At 44.9% G+C, this 23,426-nt stretch overlaps 1 protein-coding gene across 3 annotated transcripts in view; it reads left to right on the top strand.

The window, feature by feature from the left end:
• The window catches only part of LOC144104939 (acetylcholinesterase-like), an 82,094-nt gene that overhangs the window by 57,170 nt on the left and 1,498 nt on the right, over positions 1 to 23,426 (top strand). The window contains exon 4 of one of the 3 annotated variants that reach the window (XM_077638170.1): positions 1,790 to 2,580. The exons of the other annotated variants lie outside the window; for them this stretch is intronic. Coding sequence (XP_077494296.1) covers positions 1,790 to 1,802 — 13 coding nt within the window. The 3' untranslated portion in view covers positions 1,803 to 2,580. Of the gene's footprint in view, positions 1 to 1,789; positions 2,581 to 23,426 lie in introns of those variants that run through there. 3 annotated transcript variants of the gene reach the window in all.

Here is a 23,426-nt window from a genome sequence, read left to right on the forward strand (position 1 = left end):
GAACCCTATCTTGGCGGAAGTGCCGCAGCCGCGACTGCCTTTTCTAGAATCCTGGTCTTAGCGTTTCGACTTGCGTTACTTTTTTTTGTCTTTGACTGGGGGCAAGATGGACCTGCAATATTCAGAGGAGACCCACTTCGTTTTTTGGCGCGGAGATCAGACTCCATATCCATACAATCCATAGAGGATGCGTCCATAACGCTATGCGAAGGAGACGCCGGAGAGGTCTTTTGTTGCTCACATTGTTTTTGGCCCTGTGGAGCGGAATCGATTACTACAGAAGGAGGGGTAGCTTCCGAAGCCAAAGAAGGCAAGAGCGGAGCGGTGGACGCCTGCAGAAGATTGGTCATCTGAGCAGCTATGACCTGCGAAATGCACGTAGACACGGTTTCCATAATGCGATTCATTGCATTTGCCACAGCTTTCTCAACTGCCGCTGTAATAGCCTGGGACCAACTAGAATCCATTATGGGTGGACATTTGGCAGCCACACTAGAGTAGGCTGAGGCTCTCTCCTTGACTGCGGCAAAAGCCTCTCTCCGCGTGCATCTGCGCTTGTCTATAAGCTCGAGCACATGAACTTCTTGTGCTCGTGCAGCAAAGTCAGGCGAATCAGCAGGGTGAGCACCGCTACACAAACAACATTTCTCTTGCTGTTTAGGACATTCCTCTCTGCAATGACGTTCCCCACAGGCACAGCAGCGTAAGGCCGATTTGCAGGCTTTTCCGCAAAGGCCAAATCGCCAGCAGTTTTGACACTGAAGGGGCCGAGAGTTAAAGGCATCTACTCGAAAAACCAATGGCCACACCTTAATCTCTGACGGGCAAAATATTCCTGCAAATGTGGCAATGACGGACTCCGTAGGAATTTTTTCTCCGTCAACCATCGTGCTGCATCGATGGACAGCAATCACTCCCGCAGGCGAGAGGTTCTCAAGCGTTTCCGCAGGGCTCAATCGAGAGACGACCCCTCGGACCAAGCCCTTGGAACATGCTAGATGAGGCGGAATGAATGCGCTCACCGGGTGGTTGGCGAATGACGTACACTTCAGCAGGTCTTCAATATAGGCTTTATCCGGCGACCTGCACAAAATACCACCCCTGCCGAACTGCCAGACGTCGGTAATGTGCATGAAATGCTGCGATGTGGACCTAAGAGCCGCCTGCACGGCCTCCGGGTAGTTCAGTCGGATAGCGCCGCCATCGGAAGGCACTAAAGCTACCGGAATGCTTGAAACACCACTGCAGAAAAAGAGATCAATTGGGAGCTGGTCTTTAGGAAGAGATGCCGACCAAGGGGAAAACCACTGGCCAGGAGAAGAAGTAGACATTAAGCTCTCGTCCCGCACCCAATCACCCCAGAACAGGAGCAAACAGGCACAGACAAAAAGGAGAAATTTAGCATGCTAGAGCAACACCGCCAAGTACTTAGCCACTGCCCCGCAGCCTGGGTAGCTGAGCCACGTCAACAGAACAGCGACCAGCGAACAGGAACCAGCCAAGCGGTCTTCGAGAACAGCGAGCCAGCGAGAACAGCGTGCTTAGAGCCCTGCTTCACAACGGCCGCGATCCTCTTTCCTTTCTTCATTACATGTTCTTCAGGGATGTTTGAATATTCCCTTTTTTCATCAATCCACACTACCAGATTTGTCAACGCGCGGTTCTTGTGTGCGCGCGGTATTTAAGGCCTCTGCATGATACTGTTACAGTTCCGCTCTCGTTAAATACCATAGTGTCCGATTTTTGAACACTGAATTTGAATCTAATGCTTGCTGCTTCTTTCCCACAGATATCTGAGATGAGTTCCACAACTACAGCGCAACGAACGGGACGTAGAAGAACACAGGCAGGGACACAACACAGCACTGACTCACAACTTTCATAACTCACAACTCAAAGCTCACACCTCTGGCTCACAAAAAAAGTTGAGGTCTGATGGCAATAGCAAAATTAACAAGGAGCAAAAAAGAAATGTGGCCGTTGTGCCATATCTGCATCAGGTCTCGCACAACCTGGAGAGAATTGGAAATCATGTGGGGTTAATGTTGTGTTTTCGGCACCTATTCGATTGTCCAGTCTGGTGGAGCAAGTTAATTCGGCCAACAGTGAACCACGTGGTTGCTTGAAAAGGCATGCAAAACAACTTGTCCCTGGCCAAGAGAGAGTCATCTACTGTTTACGCTACCATCCGGAAAGCAATACATCGACCAAACTGGCCGATGTATCAATGAGAGATTAAAGGTACATGACTATAATGTCCCACGGGGCGACATAGCAGGCCACGTAGCCAAACACTGCAGAAACTGCAGAAGTGATGAAGATGATGATGAAGATGACGTCGATGCCTGCAAGCCACTGTACAACGAGTGCGTTGTGATAGGTAGGAGCCGCGACTCGCTGACAAGAGAAATTTTAGAAGCGCATATGATAGCAAGGCTCCCAAAAGATTGCATAAGCGCGCCCTCCGTATCGCTATCAGAAAAAGAAAAACATTACCTCGACTGCGAATGCTGACAAGCATGTGCTTTATTTCGAGTTTTTTCTATATATTTGTGACTTGTGTGCATAGCCTTCCATTTCTGGCCGCCAGTTGGGTACTTATTCCGGCTGGCAGCTAATAAAGATATCATTTGTGAGTCAGCGCTCTGTTGTACCCCTGCCTGTGTTATTTTTCTACGTCCCGTTCGTTGCGCTGTAGTTATGGAATATACAAAACCAACTCGCCCAACAACTTACCTTGAGATGAGTTGCTATCTGTAAAATGCGCCCTTGACATGACCGAGAACCGCCTCAAGGCGCGACCTAAGCCGCTATTGGAAATCGAGTAGCATGATTACCGGTAGTAGGCACACAATAATGTCGGGACCCTCACATTGAGACCTTCAGCATATCATGTACCATGTTACTGTTTCGGAGTACTGGGAGCCCGGCCAACATCAGTGCACGCGCGATGATTGGTCCCGCTGCGGTAGGCGAGTGCGCACATGGATGGATGAACGGACGGACTGACGGACGGATGCATGGATGTATGGATGGATATATTGAGTAAAAATGTGCTACATTACCTATTTTACTCCCTGCACTAAATGAGGGTGTATAGAGCAGGATTCTCCTCCTTATAACTCCCATTTTTATATTGAGCTTCTTGGTCTCAATGCACCCCAAGTCCGCAATAGAGTAAAAAAAAACACCATTTTGAGCAATCCACGCCGCCACCTAGCGTCTCGTATGCTTCTGTTCAGTATAGTCTGATAATGGCGGTGAGTGACGACCCGCTGGTTACCATCGTCACTGGATCTCTGTTCACTTTTGCGCCTTCACGGGCGCCTGCCGCGTTATAAGATATTGGATGGTCGCCATTTTCCGCTACATTAATCTACACAATTGAACTGCTCTTGTGAAGCCTCCAGTAGTCTAACCATACCTGACCTTCTTTTCTTAGTGTCGCCATTACTTAGGCCTAATTCTCACAACTTTTTTTTTCATTGTGGTTCTAGCGGTGTGTTGCAGCAGATTATAGTGCACTGCATAGCATGGAAATGTCATAGAACATATTTTCAACGCTGTGCTCTTGATTGAGCGGATGAGGCTACATTTTTCCTCAGTCATATTGAAATGCCAAGCCTTAAAGAAGGGAATATGAAAGCGAACGCTGCCCTACCAAACTGCCTTCAGGGGTATTTTCATTTTTAACTTATTCTACTCTGGTTTTCATTAAAAAAAAGCGTGGTGCATGACCGTGCAAACTTCTCCGCGTCTCCTTCTCAGTTTAAACTATTGATTCTAATGCTGCATCCCTTTATCTACGAACACAACCAGTCAAACAAACTCGTACAGCAAAAGCAGACGACAAGCAGACGACTCCTGCTGCCTCCGCCTACGCCGCCGATGGGCTTCCAGACGGCGAAAAGACCGCGTGACGCGGGATCACATTCGGGCAGCGCAGTTTCCCAAGTTTGGTTGTCGGCGGCCCCTGCAGCTACTGCCCGTTTCCACCACTGGCGCTGCTGTAAGAATGAGCCTGGATGAGGATGAATAAACACGCAGGCATTGTGGGCACCATTTCAGTGGGTAGCAAAAAAAATTACTAGCCGCCGCGGTAGCTGAGTGGTTATGGCGCTAGGCTGCTGGCCCGAAAGACGCGGGTTCGATCCAGGCCGCGGCGGTCGAATTTCGATGGAGGCGAATTTCTAGAGTCCCGTGTGCTGTGCCATGTCGTCGTCATCATCATCACCATCATCATCATCATCATCATCATCATCAGCCTTACTACACCCACTGCAGGGCAAAGGCCTCTCCCATGTCTCTCCAATTAACCCTATCCTTTGCCAGCTGCATCCACCCTTTGCCTGCAAACTTCTTAATCTCATCCGCCCACCTAACCTTCTGCCGCCCCCTGCTACGCTTACTTTCTCTTGGAACCCACTCCGTTACCGTTAAAGACCAGCGGTTATCTTGCCTTCGCATTACATGCCCTGCCCAAGCCCATTTCTTTCTCTTGATTTCGACTAGGATGTCATTAACCCGTGTTTGTTTTCTCACCCACTCTGCCCGCTTCCGATCTCTTAACGTTACACCTATCATTTTTCTTTCCATGGCTCGCTGCGTTGTCCTTAACTTAAGCTGAACTCTTTTCGTTAGCCTCCACGTTTCTGCCCCGTAGGTGAGTACCGGTAAGATTATGCTGTTGTACACTTTCCTCTTGAGGGAAATTTGTAAACTGCCACTCATGATCTGCGAGAATTTGCCATATGCGCTCCACCCCATTCTTATCCTTCTAGTTATCTCCCTCTCATGATCCGAATCAGCTGTCACTACGACGTATTCCGGCACAATTTCCAGGCTCTCGCTGCCAATTGTGAACTGTTGTTCCCTTGCTAGGCTGTTGAACATTACCTTGGTTTTCTGCATGTTAATTTTTAGACCCATCGATCTGCTGTGCCTGTCTAACTCGTTGATCATGATTTGCAGTTCACCTCCTGAATGCCTCAGCAAGGCAATGTCATCAGCAAATCGCAGATTATTTAGGTATTCTCCATTTATTCTTATTCCCAACTGTTCCCAATTCAGGCCTCGAAATACCTCCTGCAAACATGCGGTGAACAGCATTGGCGAGATCGTGTCTCCTTGCCTGACGCCCTTCCTTATTGGAATTTTATTGCTGACTTTATGGAGGACTATAGTAGCTGTGCAGTTGCTATATATATCTTCCAGTATTTTTACATAAGGCTCTTGTACCCCCTGATTACGCAATGCCTGTATGACTGCTGAGGGTTCCACTGAGTCGAATGCTTTCTCGTAATCAATGAAAGCTATATATAGAGGTTGGTTATATTCTGCGCATTTCTCTATCACGTGATTGATAGTGTGAATATGATTTATTGTGGAATATCCTTTACGAAAGCCTGCCTGATAATTTGGTTGATTAAAGTCTAACGTTGCCCTGACTCTATTAGCGATTACCTTAGTAAATACTTTGTATACAACGGATAGTAAGCTGATCGGCCTGTAATTGTTCAAGTCCTTGGCATCTCCCTTCTTATGAATTAAGATAATGTTTGCATTCTTCCAAGCTTCTGGTACAGTCGAGGTCATAAGGCATTGCGTATACAGGGTGGCTGGTTTTTCTAGCACGATGTCCCCTCCATCCTTCAACAGATCTGCTGTTACCTGATCGTCCCCAGCTCCTTTTCCCCTTTTCATTGCTTCTAAGGCTTTCTTTACTTTATCTTTCGTTACTGGCGGGATGACGCATTGGTGTGCACTGCTGTCTTTCTCATTAGCGCTCTGATTACATTGGCTACTGTACAGGTCTGTGTAGAACTCTTCGGCTACGTTAACTATCTTATCCATATTGCTAATGACATTGCCCTGCTTGTCTCTTAATGCAAACATCTGGTTTTTACCTATGCCTAGTTTCCTCTTCACTGTTTTTTGGCTACCTCCGTTCTTTAGAGCATGCTCGATTCTCTCCATATTAAACTTCTTTGTGTCGGCTACCTTGCGCTTATTTATTAACTTTGATAGCTCCGTTAGTTCTATTCTATCGGTAGTGTTAGATGCCTTCATGTTTTGGCGCTTCTTAATCAGATCTTTCGTCACCGGAGATATCTTCCCGGTATCTTTTCGAAGTGTCCTACTGCCTACTTCTACTGCACACTCCATAATTATTGATGTCAGATTATCGTGCATTGAATGAACATCAAGATCGTCTTCCTCAGTTAAAGCCGAATATCTGTTTTGCAGCGCTATCCTAAACTCCTGTGCTTTCCCTCTTACGGCTAACTCGTTAATGGTCTTCTTCTTCGCTAGCTTCTTCCGTTCCCTCTTCAAGTCTAAGCCAATTCTAGACCTTACCATTCTATGGTCGCTGCAACGCACCCTTCCGAGGACGGCCACATCCTGATTGATGCCAGGTTTAGCGAATAGTATGAAATCGATTTCATTTTTAATCTCAGCATTGGGGCTCTTCCAGGTCCACTTCCTGTTTTCTCGTTTGCGGAAGAAGGTATTCATGATCCGTAAATTATTTCTATCCGCGAATTCGACTAATAACTCTCCCCTGCTATTTCTAGAGCCTATCCCATAGTCACCTACCGCCTGGTCGTCAGCCTGCTTCTTGCCCACCTTCGCATTGAAGTCGCCCATCAGTACAGTGTACTGCGATTTTAGTCTATTCATTGCTGATTATACGTCCTCATAGAAGCTTTCAACGGTCTGGTCATCATGGCTGGATGTGGGTGCGTAGGCCTGCACCACTTTCAGCTTGTACCTCCTATTCAGCCTAATTACTATAGCTGCTACCCTCTCGTTAATACTGTAGAGCTCCTCTACGTTGCCAGCTATATCCTTATTAATGAGGAAACCCACACCTAGTTCTCGTCTATCCTCTAACCAGCGATAGCACAGTACGTGTCCGTCCTTTAGTACTGTATACGCCTCGCCTGTCCTCCTAACTTCGCTAAGCCCTATCACATCCTATCACATCCCATTTAATTCCCGCTAGTTCCTCAAACTGCACTGCTAGGCTAGCCTCACTAGCTAAAGTTCTAGCGATAAACGTTGCCAGGTTCAGATTCCAATGGCGGCCTGTCCGGAGCCGAGATTCTTAGCACCCTCCGCTGCGTCACAGGTCTGACCGCCGCCGTGGTCAGTTTCTCTGCAGCCGCTGGGGACTGAGGGCCGAGGGTTAATTGGTTTGATCATTGAAGGTTGTGGCCAAGTACTACACCAGGGTGGCCAAATCCTGCTCTGGTGAGAGAGTGCCTTGTCGGTTCTGGTCACCGAGATAAGGCCGCACTCCAGGCCTGGTTATGCAATTCCATCGACACGCGGATTTTTTTTTTTAAACCCGGTGGAGAATTGCGCGGCACCAGGATTTGAACCCCGGTCCTCTTGCACGCGAGGCGGATGTCCTACCTCTATGCCATCGCTGCATCATGCCATGTCAGTGCCATGTGCCATGTCAGTGCACGTTAAAGAACCCCAGGTGGTCGAAATTTTCGGAGCCTTTCACTACGGCGTCTCTCATAGCCTGAGTCGCTGTGATGTTAAACCTCCATAAACCAAACCAAACAAAAATTACTCCCGTGTATTCATAAATAACTCTCTTGTATAAGGGAGTAAACAAAATACCCAATTTATATTGAGTAAATAAAACCTCTTCTTGGCTGTGCGCTGGAGGACAAGCCATTTACACCCATATAGGTGTTTTTTGTTAACAGTGTAGGCTTGATTTGTGAAACTTTACTCTTGTCTTGATATTAGCCGCCAATCCGATAACCTTCGCTTGGTTACTTCTATCCGTTTAAATCAACTTTTCCTTCACTATCCTTAAACCCGAAAGTTTTGAATCAGCCTCGCTGCTTTCCACTGCAGGGTGAAACCCTTTACAGAAAAATATCAAGTGTTCAGCTGTTTCCTTCTATCCAGAAGCACCGCACGTCGTACCTGACTCTATATGTCTTACTCCGCAAAATTTCCGTCCTGGCCTAAAACATCAAAGAGCTTCCCCTACAATCATCATAGATGTTTTCTGTGGCAATTTCCTGCTTAAAGAACCTGCATGTTCCCAGTGCTGATTTCGTCAGCATCCCTGTTTTTCAAAGAGCTCTCTTTGTTTGTTTACCCTTTTCTTAATCTATAAATGCTGATTTGGCCCCCGACTGCTGCCCATCAATTTTCTAGTTCGCTTTCTTCTTTTCGTGTCAGCATTCCTTATGTACAGGTATCTGAAAACTTTCTTAGCCCACTGCCTTTTCTTTCTTTTTCTCAATCACTCCTCAAATGCTATTTCACTGCTAGCTTCTCTGTTCTCGAAAGACGCCCATCCCATATCACCCTGTACCTCCTGATTAGGTGTATTGCCATGTGCTTCCAAAGCTTGCCTCCCTACACCGCGTTGTTTGATTTTTAAGCTTGCTTGAACGTCTGGTCTCATGCACAGGACCGCATTGTCTAAAGTCATACTATGAACCATCACCCATTTCCAGATCCCTCCTACCTCTTCATACCTAATGTAATTCCACAGTGCTCTATTTTTCATGACACCGGCATTCCTACTAGCTTTATTCATTACATGGTTTTCATTTTCTGTCAGATACACAGAACTGTTTTTTATCCACACCCCAAGATAATTGTACTCATCCACTATTTCAAGCCTGAACTCCTGTATTCTATGCTCGCCGCCCTCATCATTAAATATCATTAATGCGGATTTTTATTTACTTGAAACCTAATCTATCTCCCTTTGTACCACAAATGCTTATTAACTTCTGTAAATCTTCCTTGTTGTCAGCCATTAGCACTATATCATCCGCGTACCTTAGTCCCGGTACTGAATGTTTAATCCATTCTCTTCGCTTGAACAAAGCAAGTTTGAAGGCTAGTTCCCTCGTTGTCCACCGAAGCCTGCTGTCTGTCCTTTATAATCTGCATCACAACCTTGCAAGCCACAAATGTCACTGTTATGGGACGGTAGTTTATAATGTTAACTTTGTCTCCCTTTGCCTTAGATATCATGTTCATTCTACTTAATTACCATTTATCGGGGGCTTTGCCATCCACTATCATTTTGTTCACTACCTCTATTAACGGTAGCTTGGATTTTGGTCCTACCTTCTTTATTAAAAGAATCGGAATACCATCTGGTCCTGTGGAAGTGCCGCAAGGAACCTTCTGATCTGCCCTTTCCCACTCTCTGTGCCCAAGTGAAGCAATTGCAGTAACCGGTATATCCTCGTTCGATAAATTATGTGCGACATTTCATTCTTTAAATTTTTCTGTCATTCTTGTTCCTATGTGTTTCATTGCTTCATCCCCTTCTAGTCGAATACCCTGATTTGTAACAATAAACCTTTGCTCTAGCCTAGTCTTATCACTCATTTTATATTGATGTTTCCAGAATTTTAGAGATGCTTTTCTAACCTTTTTATTTACGTTCGACATCCATTGGGCACCCTTTCTTCTAATTTTCTCATCAAACAGGATGCTTTCCTTCTGCACTTTATTAATTTATCTCAATTTCTGTCTACTTCAGCTTTTGGTTCGCCCCTCTTCTAGGAATATCTGTGTTCCCTGGACGCTTCCTGACGTTTCTCTATCGCCTTCTTGACCTCCTCATCCCACCAAATCTTAGGTTTGCGTCTTTTCTCTTCTGGCTTGACTCGCTCCTTAGCTAACTGTAGCTCAAGTAATCGAGTTAATTGGTTATAAATTCTTATTGTTTCATTATCCTCAAAGATTACTTTCTCAGTTTCTTTGGCTGCTGCTTCCAATTCCTTTGCTGAGTAAAAATTACCCTCTGATTGTTCATCTCGCTTCAGTCTAACATTGGTTTCTCCTTTGAAACTCAACTTGATACGTTTATGGTCTCTACCTAGGCTTCTAGAACCATGTTCATTTATGCTCATTACCCCTAATATATTATACATCTTATGTGACATAAGTGCATAATCTATCACCGAGTACAGACTCCCTGCTCCCCATGTTATGAGCGCTTCACACTTCTCGGTGCTGTTGCATACAACTAAATCATGCCTGTGACACATATCCAGCAGCATGCTTCCTTTCGAATCTGTGTACCCATCCAGGTCTTATATGTGTGCATTCAGGTCGGCTAATATAATTATCTTGCTCTGACCTCCTAGCTCATCAGTGTCGCTTGCAATACATTCTACCCTTTTTCTGCTTTCCTCATTGAAATTAGCCCCTGTCCACAGGTATACAAAGCCAAGGAGTGTTTGTTACCCTGCCACTTTTCCTTTTAGTCATAAATGCTCCTCGCATCCCAGTATAACCCTTTGAAAATTCATAATTTTATGAATGAATGTTCCAATTCCCGCAAGAGCACCTTGGGTCTCAAGGTGATGGTGCTTGGCGCCACCACAGACCCTTGGCCCCCATACCGAGGCTGTAATCCGCACCGTGGTGATAGGTTGTAAGGTGAAGGGTAGAAGCCATGAACGGTGGCGGTCGGGGCCATGGTCAAGCCCCGGCCGACGGGTTCCCCGTCTGTTTACCAGGCATGGGGCTCCGGGACCTTCCTGTGAATAAGACGGTGAACCACAGGCGACATTTAGGAACCTTCAGTATATCCATAGCGCATGAGTACCTCTTCTTCTAAAAAATCTGATCGGTTCCTCAAAGGAACCGCGCCGATGAAACATTCACCAATACCCGACCTCACGGTGTCCACTTTCCTCACTTCTTAGTGATACATTCCCTGATAGATAACGACCCCATTGCAGCGATGTCTGTTTTTGTTATCGCTCGAACCCTTGAGAAACTGATTGGGTAAAAGAACAAAGCAAAGAAACTCTTATCTGGTGACCTTCTTGTTGAAGTGTCCCAGAAAGACCACACTGACATCCTTCTGAATCAAAATCAGTTTGCTCACCTCCTGGTGGCCATCACTCCCCAAGGAATCTAAACACTGTGCAAGGTGTCATATCAGAACGTGATCTGATCAAAGAAACAGAAGACCTGGAAGGCTTCCGAGATCAAGGCGTTATTGCCCGTCGTTGCATCACCATAAAGCGGAACGATGAAGATGTGGTGACAACTCACATCGTGTTGGCTTTTGAACGGTCCCGTCTTCCAAATGCTGTAAACGCACAGTTAATCCACTGCAAAGTCCGTTCATGTATCCTCACCCCGAGAAGATGTTTCAATTGCCAAAAGTGCGGACACGGATAAAAACGTGCCGGGGAAAACTCACATGTGCGAAGTGCGGCTCCCATGAGCACCCAACCGACAGCTGCAGGGCCGCTCAAGTAGAGTGTCCAAACTGCCACGGGCCACATGCCGCCTACTCGCATTCATGCCAGAAATTTCAAAACGAGAAAAAATAATCCACCTGAAAGTAACAGAAAACACCACATTCTCGGAAGCCCGGAAGAAGCTCTCGCTTCTCTCTGAAAGATCCTACGCTGACGCAGCATGCCGGGGAGCCGGGCGGCGTCTCGTTTCAGTGGGCACGCAATTCAGCATCGCTAATGCGTTCGCCCTCACCAAGAAGCCTCCGGCTGCACTAGACTTCCATGTCCCAGAGGTCAACTTTTCGCAAACCTCTGGGAAAACACAGACAAATGAAAAAGAGTCTCTCAATCTTGAAAACTCTGTGTCTGCTTCCGCTTCTCTACAGGAAGCAATGGACATGACAGCGGGACCCTCAGCGTCGAAGGCGCTGAGGGAGGCCCCTTGGAAAGTTGGAGTCTTCTAGACCGCCTTAAATTGAAAAGACATCCGCCAGTCAAACCGCCTGATAAAGGCGGCGACATCTAAAAAACTCCCACTAATGTTCGCTTCCTCACCAATACCTATGGCTTTAGAGAGCATTATCCAATGGAACTTCCGGGGTCTACTTAAAAACCATATGAAATACTCGCGGAATATCAACCAAGCATACTTTGCCTACAGAAACGCACTTAAACACAACACACAAAACTTACTAAAGAAATATGCAGTATACCGGAAGGACAGGCAAGGCGGTGTGCACTCATCAGGCGGCGTTGCTATTGTGGTGCAGAAGTCAATTGCCTCGCAATGTCTTCCACTGGCGACGGATTTAGAAGCAGTAGCAATACGAAGCCCTAACTTTTTGGCAGAGTAATAACCATATGTTTCCTATATATCTCACCAGATCATCGGCTGTCGACTGATACACTCGAAAAACTCATTGTTCAGATTCCCGAGCCATTCCCGTTGGTTGGTGATATTAGCGCTCGCCACCCATTATGGGGAGGTACCAGAACAAATTCTCGAGGAGCTGTAATAGAAAAATTCCTGTTGTCATCTGGCTCATGCATATTCAATAGAAAAGAACCAACATACTTTAATTCAACGCACAACTCATACACAGCAATAGACCTTGCTATTGGCTCTCCATTGCTCTTGGCAGCTACTGAGTGGGCTGTTATTGAAAATGTGTACGGAAGTGATCACTTTCCCATTTCTTTAAAATGTACAGAAAATATAAACCCGAAAGTAAATAGCCCTAGGAAGTTTAAAGAACAGAATGCTGATTGGAAGATGTTCCAGGAGCTATCACCATTGCCCTGCTCATCAATTACAGAATTAGGTATAGATGAACATCAAAGCCTGATCACTCTGCACATAATAGACGCTGCATAGAAGTCCATCCCACAGACACCAGGTAAAACAGAAAATAAACGAAGACCATGGTGGAATGCGCAGTGCAAGAAAGCTCGTCAGGACCAAAATAATGCATGGTCCAAATTCCGCCGTTATCCTGCAATTCACAACTTGATAAACTTTAAGCGAGCTAAAGCAAATGGCTGGCGTACTGGGCGTATCTCCAAACGGGAATGTTGGAATCGTTTCTCACCTTTGTAAATTCTTATACAGATACACATAAAATGTACAGTAGACTAAAAGCACTTGCAGGGAATAGTTCACATCTAATTCGCCTTGTTAGCACTGCTGGTGATACATTGGAGCACCAAGCAGAGGCACTAGGCACACATTTCGAATACACTTTTTGCTCAGCAGATTGTACAGATTCCTTCTTGAGATACAATCTAGCTGAGGAGCGCGAACCTGTTCACAATAATAAAAGGCCACCAGTAGGAGGGTGCAATAGCCAGTTACTTTATAAGAGTTGAATGTTGCCTTAGGCACTTGTGAGAACTCAACAGCAGCAGGCCCTGACAGGGTTACATATGGAATGCTCAGGCACTTGCATGAAGAAACCCTTGAAACTATCCTGTGCCTGTTTAATAAGATAAGGGCTGCTGGACGTCTCCCAAAAGCGTGGAAAGAAGCGATTATTATCCCCGTAATAAAGCAAGGCAGGGAACCCACACTTGGGGCCAGTTATCGGCCAATTGCCCTAACCAGCTGCTTATGCAAGCTCTTTGAAAAAATGGTAAATCGTCACCTTGTGCATTTGCTTGAAATCAACGGTCTTCTTCACCAGCACCAAGCTGAATTTAGAGTGAACCGGTCAACCACTGACAGCTCTTTGCCTTCGAATCTTACGTAAGGGACGCCTTTGTGCATAAACAGCACTGTTTATCTGTTTTCTTTGATTTAGAGATAGCTTACGATACCACATGGCGATATGGTATCGTCTGTGACCTATTCGCCTTTGGTATCTCGAGAAATATGCTGTCCACCATTCAAAGCTATCTTTCTGAATGAACATTCGAGGTCCGTGTAGAGAACTCGTTATCCAAGCAGTTTATACAAGAGAACGGTTTCCCTCAAGGCGGCATACTTAGCTGTACTCTTTTTATAGTGAATATGAATTCATTAAAGAGCGTCCTGCCTAGATCTATATGCTACTCTGTTTATGTCGACGATGTGCAAATAAGTTACAAGTAATGTAATTGGGCATCTGTGAGCGGCAAATTCAACTAGGAGTAAACTAAGTAGCAAAGTGGGCAGACCAAAACAGATTTAAACTCAATTCATCAAAGACTGTAAGCGCACTCTTCACAAAAAAAATGTGGTATTAGACCTAAACCCGACGCCACACTTAACGGGCAGAGTATTGCTGTCCAAATACAGCACAAATTTCTTGGAGTCATAGTCGACGAAAAGCTTACATTCATCAAACGTATTAAGCGCGTTAGACCTAAATGCATAAAATCAATGAACCTTTTAAAAATCTTGTCCCACCAGTCATGGGGTACAGATAGAGACTGCCTGCTGAGTATTCTAAATAGTGCAGTTTTATCATGGAAAGACTACGGCTCAGTAGTGTACGAGTCAGCACGGAAAAGCGCCTTAAAAATGCTCGACGCTGTGTACCACCTTGGTCTGCGGTTGGCTGCTTGTGCTTTCCGTACAAGCCCAATTGCAAGTTTGTACTTTGAGGGGGACCAATGGTAACTTGAACGATGACGGAAATACACAAGTATAACGTACGCTACGAAGGTATTATCTCATGCTGAGAATCCATGCAATGCGCTTTTGCGAAACCCAACCAGTAAACCGCTCTTTTCAATCCGACCGTCTGAATCCCCACGTTTACCCATTAGAGTCGCCACACTTTTCCGAGACATGGACATACCAGTCTCCAACATTTTGGTAACTTCTTCTAAAGACATAATAGTTCCCTGGCAAGTGTATCCAATGACTGCGACACATCTTTTCGTGAGGTTGCTAAGAATGTGTCACCAATTGGCATAAAACAGCATTTCCTGTTCCAACAAGCAAAATTTCAGTGCACAGAGTTCTACACTGATGCCTCAAAGAGATCCTCAGTTTCATGTGCAGTGGACAGTTGTCAATGTTATGAAACAAAAACAATGAATGGACACACGAGCATATTTACTGCGCAATGCCATGACATTCTGTTGGCTGTTAGATTCATCCCTGAAAAGAAAGTCCCAAGCTTTCTTACATACTCATCCCCGCAGGGGGGCGTCTGCAGCTTGCAGGCTTCGCTGATTGGCGACACCGCGGGTTCCCGAGCATCCGCAGGGACTTCCCCGCAGGGGGATGGTGAACCGGGCATCACCAGGTACCCGAGCACCCGCGCTTCGCCGTGCGTGGCATCGCCGTGTCCGGGGAAAAGGGGATCCTGGTGGTTGAGCCGATGCTGAGCGTTTGGACCTTTAAGGCGCCTCGGCGGAGGCAACACACCACTTTGGCCCCAGCTTCTTGTAGACGGCACCTCCGGTCTGGCCCGTCCGGGGGAAATCGGCAGTCGCCTTTTCCTGTCCTCCCCTCGGTCTTTCACTTTCCTATCATCTTTCTTAGAACTTTCCTATCTCCTCCTCCCTTCTCGGCTCTTTTCACTTTTCATAGGCGGCGAGGGCTAACCTTGTGTGGCCAACTACCCTGAGTTGCGTCATATTTGGTTATATCAGTGGTGTACAGCTGGCGTGTGCAGGGCTTGTTTTCAAGTTCCTGTCCTGTCCCGTTGTTGGGCATTTTGGTGGGTGGCTAGCACCATGGCCGAAGAACACAATTTTTTATGGCTGCCTCCTTTCTTTCAAATGATCGTCCTCTGAAAAGAGGGCGGACTGATGTGACCTCACAGTTTTTCAACAAAAAGAAATCAACTTTCGCAAAGCACCATATTGTGCTCAGTCAACGAAAAGAAAATACAGCTAGACAAATATCCCCATTCATAGTTTCAAAAGTTCTCACAGATTCATTAGGTCCGACGTACAAAATAACAAAACTGGCTAGTGGAGATCTCCTGCTAGAACTTGTAGACATCATTCAAACCTCAAAACTGGCAGACTTGAAACTTTCGGTGACAACCCTGTGTCTGTAGCACCCCATATATCGCTAAACACTGTACGTGGTGTCATATCCGATAACGACTTTTTGAACCCGACAGAAGAGGAAATGCTGGAAGGATTGTCCGAAGAAAATGTAACCACTGTATATAGAATAAAAATACGCAAAGAAAACAAAGAAATTCCAACGAAGCACCTGGTACTGATCTTTGCTTCCTGCACCCTGCCCGAATCCATCCAGGTAGGGTACGCAAAAATATCCGTCCGACCATATATCCCTAACCCCAGACGCTGCTTCAAATGCCAAAGGTTTGGCCACGGGTCTCAAAGCTGTCGCGGCCGCGATACATGTGCCAAATGTGCCTCCAATGACCATAATTCCGAAGACTGCGATGCTGCACCGCCCTGTGCAAACTGCGAAGGCGATCACGCCGCCTATTCAAGATCTTGTCCTGCATGGAAAAAAAGAAAAGAAAATTATTACCATCAAGACCAAAGAGAATGTTACATTTAAAGAGGCAAGACAGTGTTACGCAATGACTCGGAGCACATTTTCTTTCAACGCACGTACAAACTTTGCCGATGTGGTGCGTGGGCGCGGCACACCACAGCGGCCTTCGGCACCTGCCCAGCTCACACTAAGTGAGGTTGAGGCAGGGCCATCCGCGCCCCTGGGAGATGCAGCGAGAGCTGCTATGCCACCTCCACAAACGGGCCTGTCGGCCTCCAAGTCGGCAGCCCGCAAGGCTTCCCCCATTCGGGAGAAGTCCACCACCCCCCTACCCGTGGGTTCCCCATGGATCTCCAGCGCCTCCACTGAGGCGATGGATACAATTACTAAGAGCTCGCTTCGACCGCAACGGCGGCGGGGCTCCCTTGATCGCAAAAAAGAAAAAAAACCTTAATAACGGGCCCTCAGCAAGGAGGGACCTAAAACAATTTACATATGCACAGTGTACCACCAACCACACCTCACAGTAACACTCCATGACCTAGAAGCAGTTTTTAATCAGTTACCGGAGCCATATCTGGTAGTCAGAGATTTTAATGCGCACTCCCCATTTTGGGGAAGTGAACAGCCAGACACTAGAAGTCGGGTTTTAGAAGATTTTATTCTATGCAACAACGTCTGCTTGCTCAATACAGGCAAACCCACATATTACTCTTCATCCTCAGGTAAAATGAGTTGCATAGACTTGTCTTTTAGCTCTCCATCCATTTTTACCAATTTTAAGTGGGATATTCTTGATAACCCGTACGGAAGCGATCACTTTCCAGTAGTAATTAACTGTGCTACTCCACCACCAATAATCCAAACAAAACCACGCCGTTGGAAGATGCACCTAGCGGACTGGCCACTATTTCACGAAAAGGCCAGTCTGGAGAAAAGTTTTTCTGATAATCTTAGCGTTGACAAACTAAATGAAAATTTTACAACAAGTATCATTGCGGCTCCACGTCTAGCTATTCCTCAATTGTCAGGATTTGTATGGCGAAATAATCAGCTCTGGTACACACAACAGTGCAGAGAAGCGACAAAGAAACAAAACAAAGCCTGGGGAACTTTCCGAAGGTACCCCACACACGACAACATCATAAATTTCAAAAAGGTGAGAGCAAAAGCACGGTACATACGTCGCAATGCTGAGAAAACTTCATGAAAAAACTATATGTCGTCCATAAATAGTTCAGTTACATCGAAACAAATGTGGGAGCAAGTCCGCAAACTTAATGGCAGCTTTACTCCTTTCACAATTCCTTTCCTAACAGCTCCGGATACACAAACAAGCATTAGCGAACAGGCCGACAAACTAGGGGAACTCTTCGCCATAGTTTCTAGCTCCTCACACTGCACTCAATCATTTTTAAGGCACAAGAACACAATTGAAAAACAACGACTGCCGACATGTGGCAGCGCAAATGAACGTTACAATAAATTAATTACACTACAAGAAATCCGTACAGTACTTTCGGCTGGCAAACAGACAGCACCAGGCCCCGATGAAATCCATTATGAAATGCTTGCACGCCTCTCTGAAGATGCTGTAGAAGCTCTTCTGAAATTTTTCAATAAAGTATGGCAATCTGGAAAAATGCCAGAGGCGTGGAAAAACGCCGTGGCTGTGCCATTCCTGAAATCAGGGAAACCGCCAACCTCGGCTGGAAGTTACAGGCCAATAGCACTTACGAGTTATCTTGCTAAACGTTTTGAAAGTGTGTTAAATATTAGGTTAATGTTCACCCTAGAATCGCGAAAACCTTGTACACCAATGTGGATTTAGAAAAGCATTCTGTACAATCGACCATCTTGTCCGCCTTGAAAACACAGTCCGTGAAGCATTCATACACAAACAGCATTGTCTGGCAATATTTTTTGACTTGGAAAAAGTTTATGATACCACCTGGAGGTTTGGGATTCTTCGTGACCTCGCGTATCTAGGTATTCGTGGCAGGAAGCTAAACTGTCTGAAAGACTCCCTCTCTGCCCGTTCCTTTCGTGTATGTCTCGGCTGCACGCTTTCGAAAAAATTCATCCAAGTAAACGGCGTACCGCAGGGGTGTATTCTAAGTACCACACTCTTTATTGTAAAAATGAACTCAATATCGCGAATAATTCTAAAGACCATCGTGTATTCCGTATATGTTGAGGACCTTCAAATTTCATGCACATCTTCCAGCTTATCAACATGCGAAAGCCAGATACAGCTTACACTGAACAAACTAGCGACTTGGGCAGACCAAAATGGATTTAAATTCACTCCACAAAAAACGGTTGCCGTTCTTTTCTCACTGAAAAGGGGCGTGCAGATTGATCCCACCCTGTACATGAATAAAACTGCTCTACAAGTAAAACAAGAGCATAAATTCCTAGGCATAAGCTTTGATAGAAAGCTCACATTCCTACCTCACATAAACACCCTGAAAAAGAAAGCTTCCCGAACGCTAAACATACTGAAGATACTCTCACGGAAACATTGGGGTCAGATAGATTGTGCCTTTTACAGATCTACCGCTCCGTAGCACGGTCCACTTTGGACTATGAATGCATTGTGTATGGGTCTGCAAGATCATCATACCTCAAAAAACTGGAACCTGTACAAAACCTGGGTCCCCGTTTATCAACTGGTGCATCCAGAACATCCCCAATAAACAGCCTATATGTAGAAACAAATGAACAGTCTCTTGCAAACAGAAGAGCAATGCTTACCTGTGCGTATGTACTTAAAATAAGAACCGTACCAAAACACATTTGTTACCCCATAGTTACCAAGTGGACATCTAGAAGACTGTTCAGTAATAAACCACAATCAATCATACCTTTGCTATTAAGCTTTGAAGACGCATGTCATGAACTGAGAATACTAGATGCTCTACCTAAAATTGGCCCTAGACACGATTCATTGCCACTATGGCACTGCCCTCACACTGCATGTGACTTCACGCTTACACAGTTTTGTAAAAAGCAAACACCACGTAAACACCTACTACAAGAATACTTGGCTTTAAAAGAGAAATATTCAAGCTGCATGGAGTTTTACACAGATAGCTCCAAAACAGCGATGCATGTTGGAAGTGACGTAGTACAGGGGAAATGGGAAAAATTAGTAAGATTACCAAATTATGTATCAATTTTTACTGCGCGATGCTATGCAGTCTGTATGGCTGTTGACAAAATAATACATGGGAACATCAAAAACAATATAATATACACCGATTCTCTTAGCGTACTCACAGCGCTGCAGTCAAGAAATGCAATTGAGCCCTGAGTGGGCAGCATCATACACAAAATAGAAAATTTCACGACACAAGGACATACGATAAGATTCTGCTGGGTCCCGAGCCACGTCGGCATAGAGGGTAACGAGAGAGCATACGCAGCAGCCGTACGAGCTCAAAATGGTGAAATAAAAAATGTGGACATACCTTTTAAAGACGGCACGAAGTTGATACATCACACATTAAAGAATAAATGGCAGATAGAGTGGGATAATGAACTCAACAACAAACTACACTTCATAAAGCCACTCTTGGGGGAATGGAAGTCGTGCAGACACCAGGAACGTTTCACTGAAGAAATATGTTGTCTTCGCATAGGACACACACACCTGACACTCAACTACTTACTTACAAAAGAAGACAAACCCGTTTGTTAAAGATGCGTACACGAGCTCACACTAAACCATATTTTATTCGTGTGTTCAAACCTAGAAAAACCAAGGAAAAAGTATTTTAGTCAATTTTATAATCAATGCATTCCATTTCACCCAGCACTACTCTTGAGCGATATTGCAATTGTTGACATTTCTTATGTTTTTAACTTTTTACGAGAGGTTGGTTGTCTTAAGGAACTTTAAATGCCTCACCTTTATGTGATACAATTCAGCCACTTTCTCATACCTGACAAGATGCTGAGGTGTGCATTTCATTTGTTGGGGGCCTCGACATCCTTCCTCTGCAAAGGATGGCCGCTGAGGTTACCTGACCTTTTTAAAGCTCTTACAATTGGCCATTACGAAAAATTCTGCCTTTTACCTTCACTAGATGGCGAGAAAGAACATTTTAGGCCCTTTACAGCACCACTTCATTTCTGTCATATAAAATCTGGCAGAAGAAAATTTTCTATACCTTGCGTTTGGCGCATGATGGCCTTAGCCGCATATGGGCCATAAAACTCAACACACCAACACACCATCTTACATACTCCGATTCCTTAAGTGTGATTATGGCCCTGTCTTCTGGGCCATATTCTTTCTGGAAAACCCTGTAAAAACACTGTAATGAATTCCCTCTTGAAATGCTTTATGTCTGCACGCACATTGAACCTTAAAATTACAGTATGCTGGGTACCAGGTCACTGTGGAATAGATGGAAATAAAGAAGCTGATAGGCTTGCAGCATCAGGTGCCGAACTGAGTATGGTGGATATAAAACAACTTACGTACCAGGACCTCCGGCTATATATTAGGACTGCACTTCGCAAAGAGTGGCTGCAGGATTGGGATGAACAAACAGACAACAAACTCCACACAATAAAACCACTGATTGGGAGGTATGCCACAGAAAAACAAAACTGATTCAAAGAAGTTGCTCTCTGCAGACTGAGGATAGGACATACATACGTCAAACACTCGCATCTTTTACAGGATACTCCGGCACCGCAATGCGCGAGATGTGGAATCCACATCTCAGTTGTCCACAAATTAATCATATGCCCCAGACTGGATATGCAAAGACGACTGCACTTTCATGAACTTTACACATTTAAAATACCAGTGCACCTTTCATTATTTTTAGGTGATCACCAGGTGTTCTCATTGGATAGCGTTTTTAAATTTTTAACTGATGTAGGTTTTTAAGAGAGATTTCATATTTAAAGTACCCTCAGCACCTCCTCATTGCGGAGGAGAGTGCTGAGCTCACCCATAGCTGCCAGATGCCTCGCTCCTCTTGCTCAAGCAAGGACTGTCGTTGAGGCTACCTGGCTTCGTCGTTCATATTGTTACGAACTGTTAGAACGAACTGTTATAACTCCTGTTAGAACAAGTTTAGGCACTATACATCATTTTAAACCATTCCACCGAATATTTAGCCACTCTATTCAGACTCTATAATCATGCTCATACTCACTACTCTTGGGCCTTATACACCTGGTTTTAAGGCTATCATGTATGGCACTCTTTGGCCTTAGTTGCCCTTGCGCCATAAAAACCTAGCATCATCATAATCAATGCCCCAATTCCTTCCGTTTCTGCTGTCGTCTGTTCTGTTGTAATATTCCCATGCCTAGTCTGGGTTTCAGTGTGGTTGCTCTATGTCTCTAAGATGTGTTTGCACTAAACCATATACTATTAATCCTTCCTGCCTTAAATTTTCTTCTTTTCCTTCCATTCCAGCCTATTCCTGCCACCTTGCATGTTAATGTAACCTATACCTGAACTAACTTGCCCTGGCGCTTGTGTCTACTTCTTCGCCTATGTTTTCATCGTTTCTTTAAATTTTCATCACTGGTTCCATCAGAGCTCCGGGTCCCCCCAAGAAAGCTGTTGCCTGGAGACCTATCCTACGCCTTACCCTGTTGCCAGTGACACCACCGTAGTGAATGCCATCCTGTTCAAAAGGGTGGGAGCTGACCTCGCACATGTCTCTGTTAACTTCCATTACTCAGTATCGTGGTCGTCGACTCATTAGTCTAATTACAAGGTTAGCCTCAACGACCCACTTTTCCGTTCCGCTAGAGTGCCTCTGGACTTCTGGGATTATGCATATGGTCACATACACATTCTCGGAGGCCTCTCTAAGCCTATGCATCCCCACTTCTCTTTCCCGACGTTCTAGCTCCTCCCCTTCTGCACATCGTGAATACCAGCATGGATAACGACAAGGTGTTCGTTATCCATGTTTTATCCCACAAGACTAAACGCATGTCCGCCAGACTAAACGCATGAAGTCGAGATGTCTAAAAGTGTTTGCCTACATTCGGAATGTTTCTAGATTATTACAAATCATCTGATAGCTTTAAGCGCAAACCTCCAATAGGTAAACTAAAAAGCTATGGCTTTCGGGAAGCATTCGTGGACCTTCTTGCATGACATTTTCAACATTGTTTTGAAACGTTAGCAGTCAAGGGTTAACCCTGTAAAATAAATCTTTACATGTATAATTTGAGGAGCGTAGTTATTAGGAATGTTGATATTTAACTTATACACTATTTATATTAAAAGCAAGGATGCATTGCACTTTTTATTCATGTTAGAGATATGGCTCTATTTCTGAGCGGAAATATTTTGTCAGACTTAATGAGCAGAGGCATTTTTTTACTTCTCAAACTGAACTTTTACAGAGACAAACATTTTGAGCACAAATCTTTTGTACAAGAAGGTTGTTGTATTCTAGCACAAAGAACGTATCACTGAAATATACTTAAATATGAAACCTCGTTCAACCAATGCAGAGTTCGCACAGTTTTAAGCCTTGGTGCTCTTATTGAGCAAAACAGGTATCTGATGAGAAAGCAGAAGCCTTGCTTAAGAGCATTTCTAATATTGCTGGTATATTTCTCAGCCGGGAAACATTAATGTATTGGTTTAAAAATATGTTTTTTCCGTGCTAAGTAATTTCTGCCTCCTGTCGGACGCCACAATACACATAAAAAATGATATGTCATCGAGTGGAAACAAAAACGCGGTACGTCTTATACAATAAAGCGTGCGAAGCCCATACGACACCGTTTTCAATGCTTAAATCCTTGCACCTGTAACTGCTCTGCGCCTTACAACGTTATCAAGCATCAATTAAAATTAAATCAAATCATATTTATTGGTGTGTCTCCATTCAATGCCAGTTACTTGCCGGTGAAGAGGCTGTTAAGCCTGAAGAACGCCCACCAATTAGGGTGTCAAATGCTCTACTCGAAATTACGTGTCTTGTTAAACTGAGTTGCATTGAATGAAGGACTGCTCATCAAGTGTTTTCTGGTGTTTTCTCTACGTGTAATCTTGGTGCAAGTGATACACAAATATTATTTAAATTACAATACAAGCCCTAGAGGAGCAAAAGAAGGCCTCTAGCGATGAACTCACACGCTGTATCAGTTCATCACCACAGTCAGCGAGTTTAATTCTTGTCAGAGTGCGCATATGCGGTTTGCCACTCTGCTTTCATGCCGGATTTTGCAAACACCAGAAAGTATTTCTTCCTTGTCTCTTCTGT

The sequence above is a fragment of the Amblyomma americanum genome, chromosome 9, assembly GCF_052857255.1.
Source record: "Amblyomma americanum isolate KBUSLIRL-KWMA chromosome 9, ASM5285725v1, whole genome shotgun sequence".
Taxonomy (NCBI): Eukaryota; Metazoa; Arthropoda; class Arachnida; order Ixodida; family Ixodidae; genus Amblyomma; species Amblyomma americanum.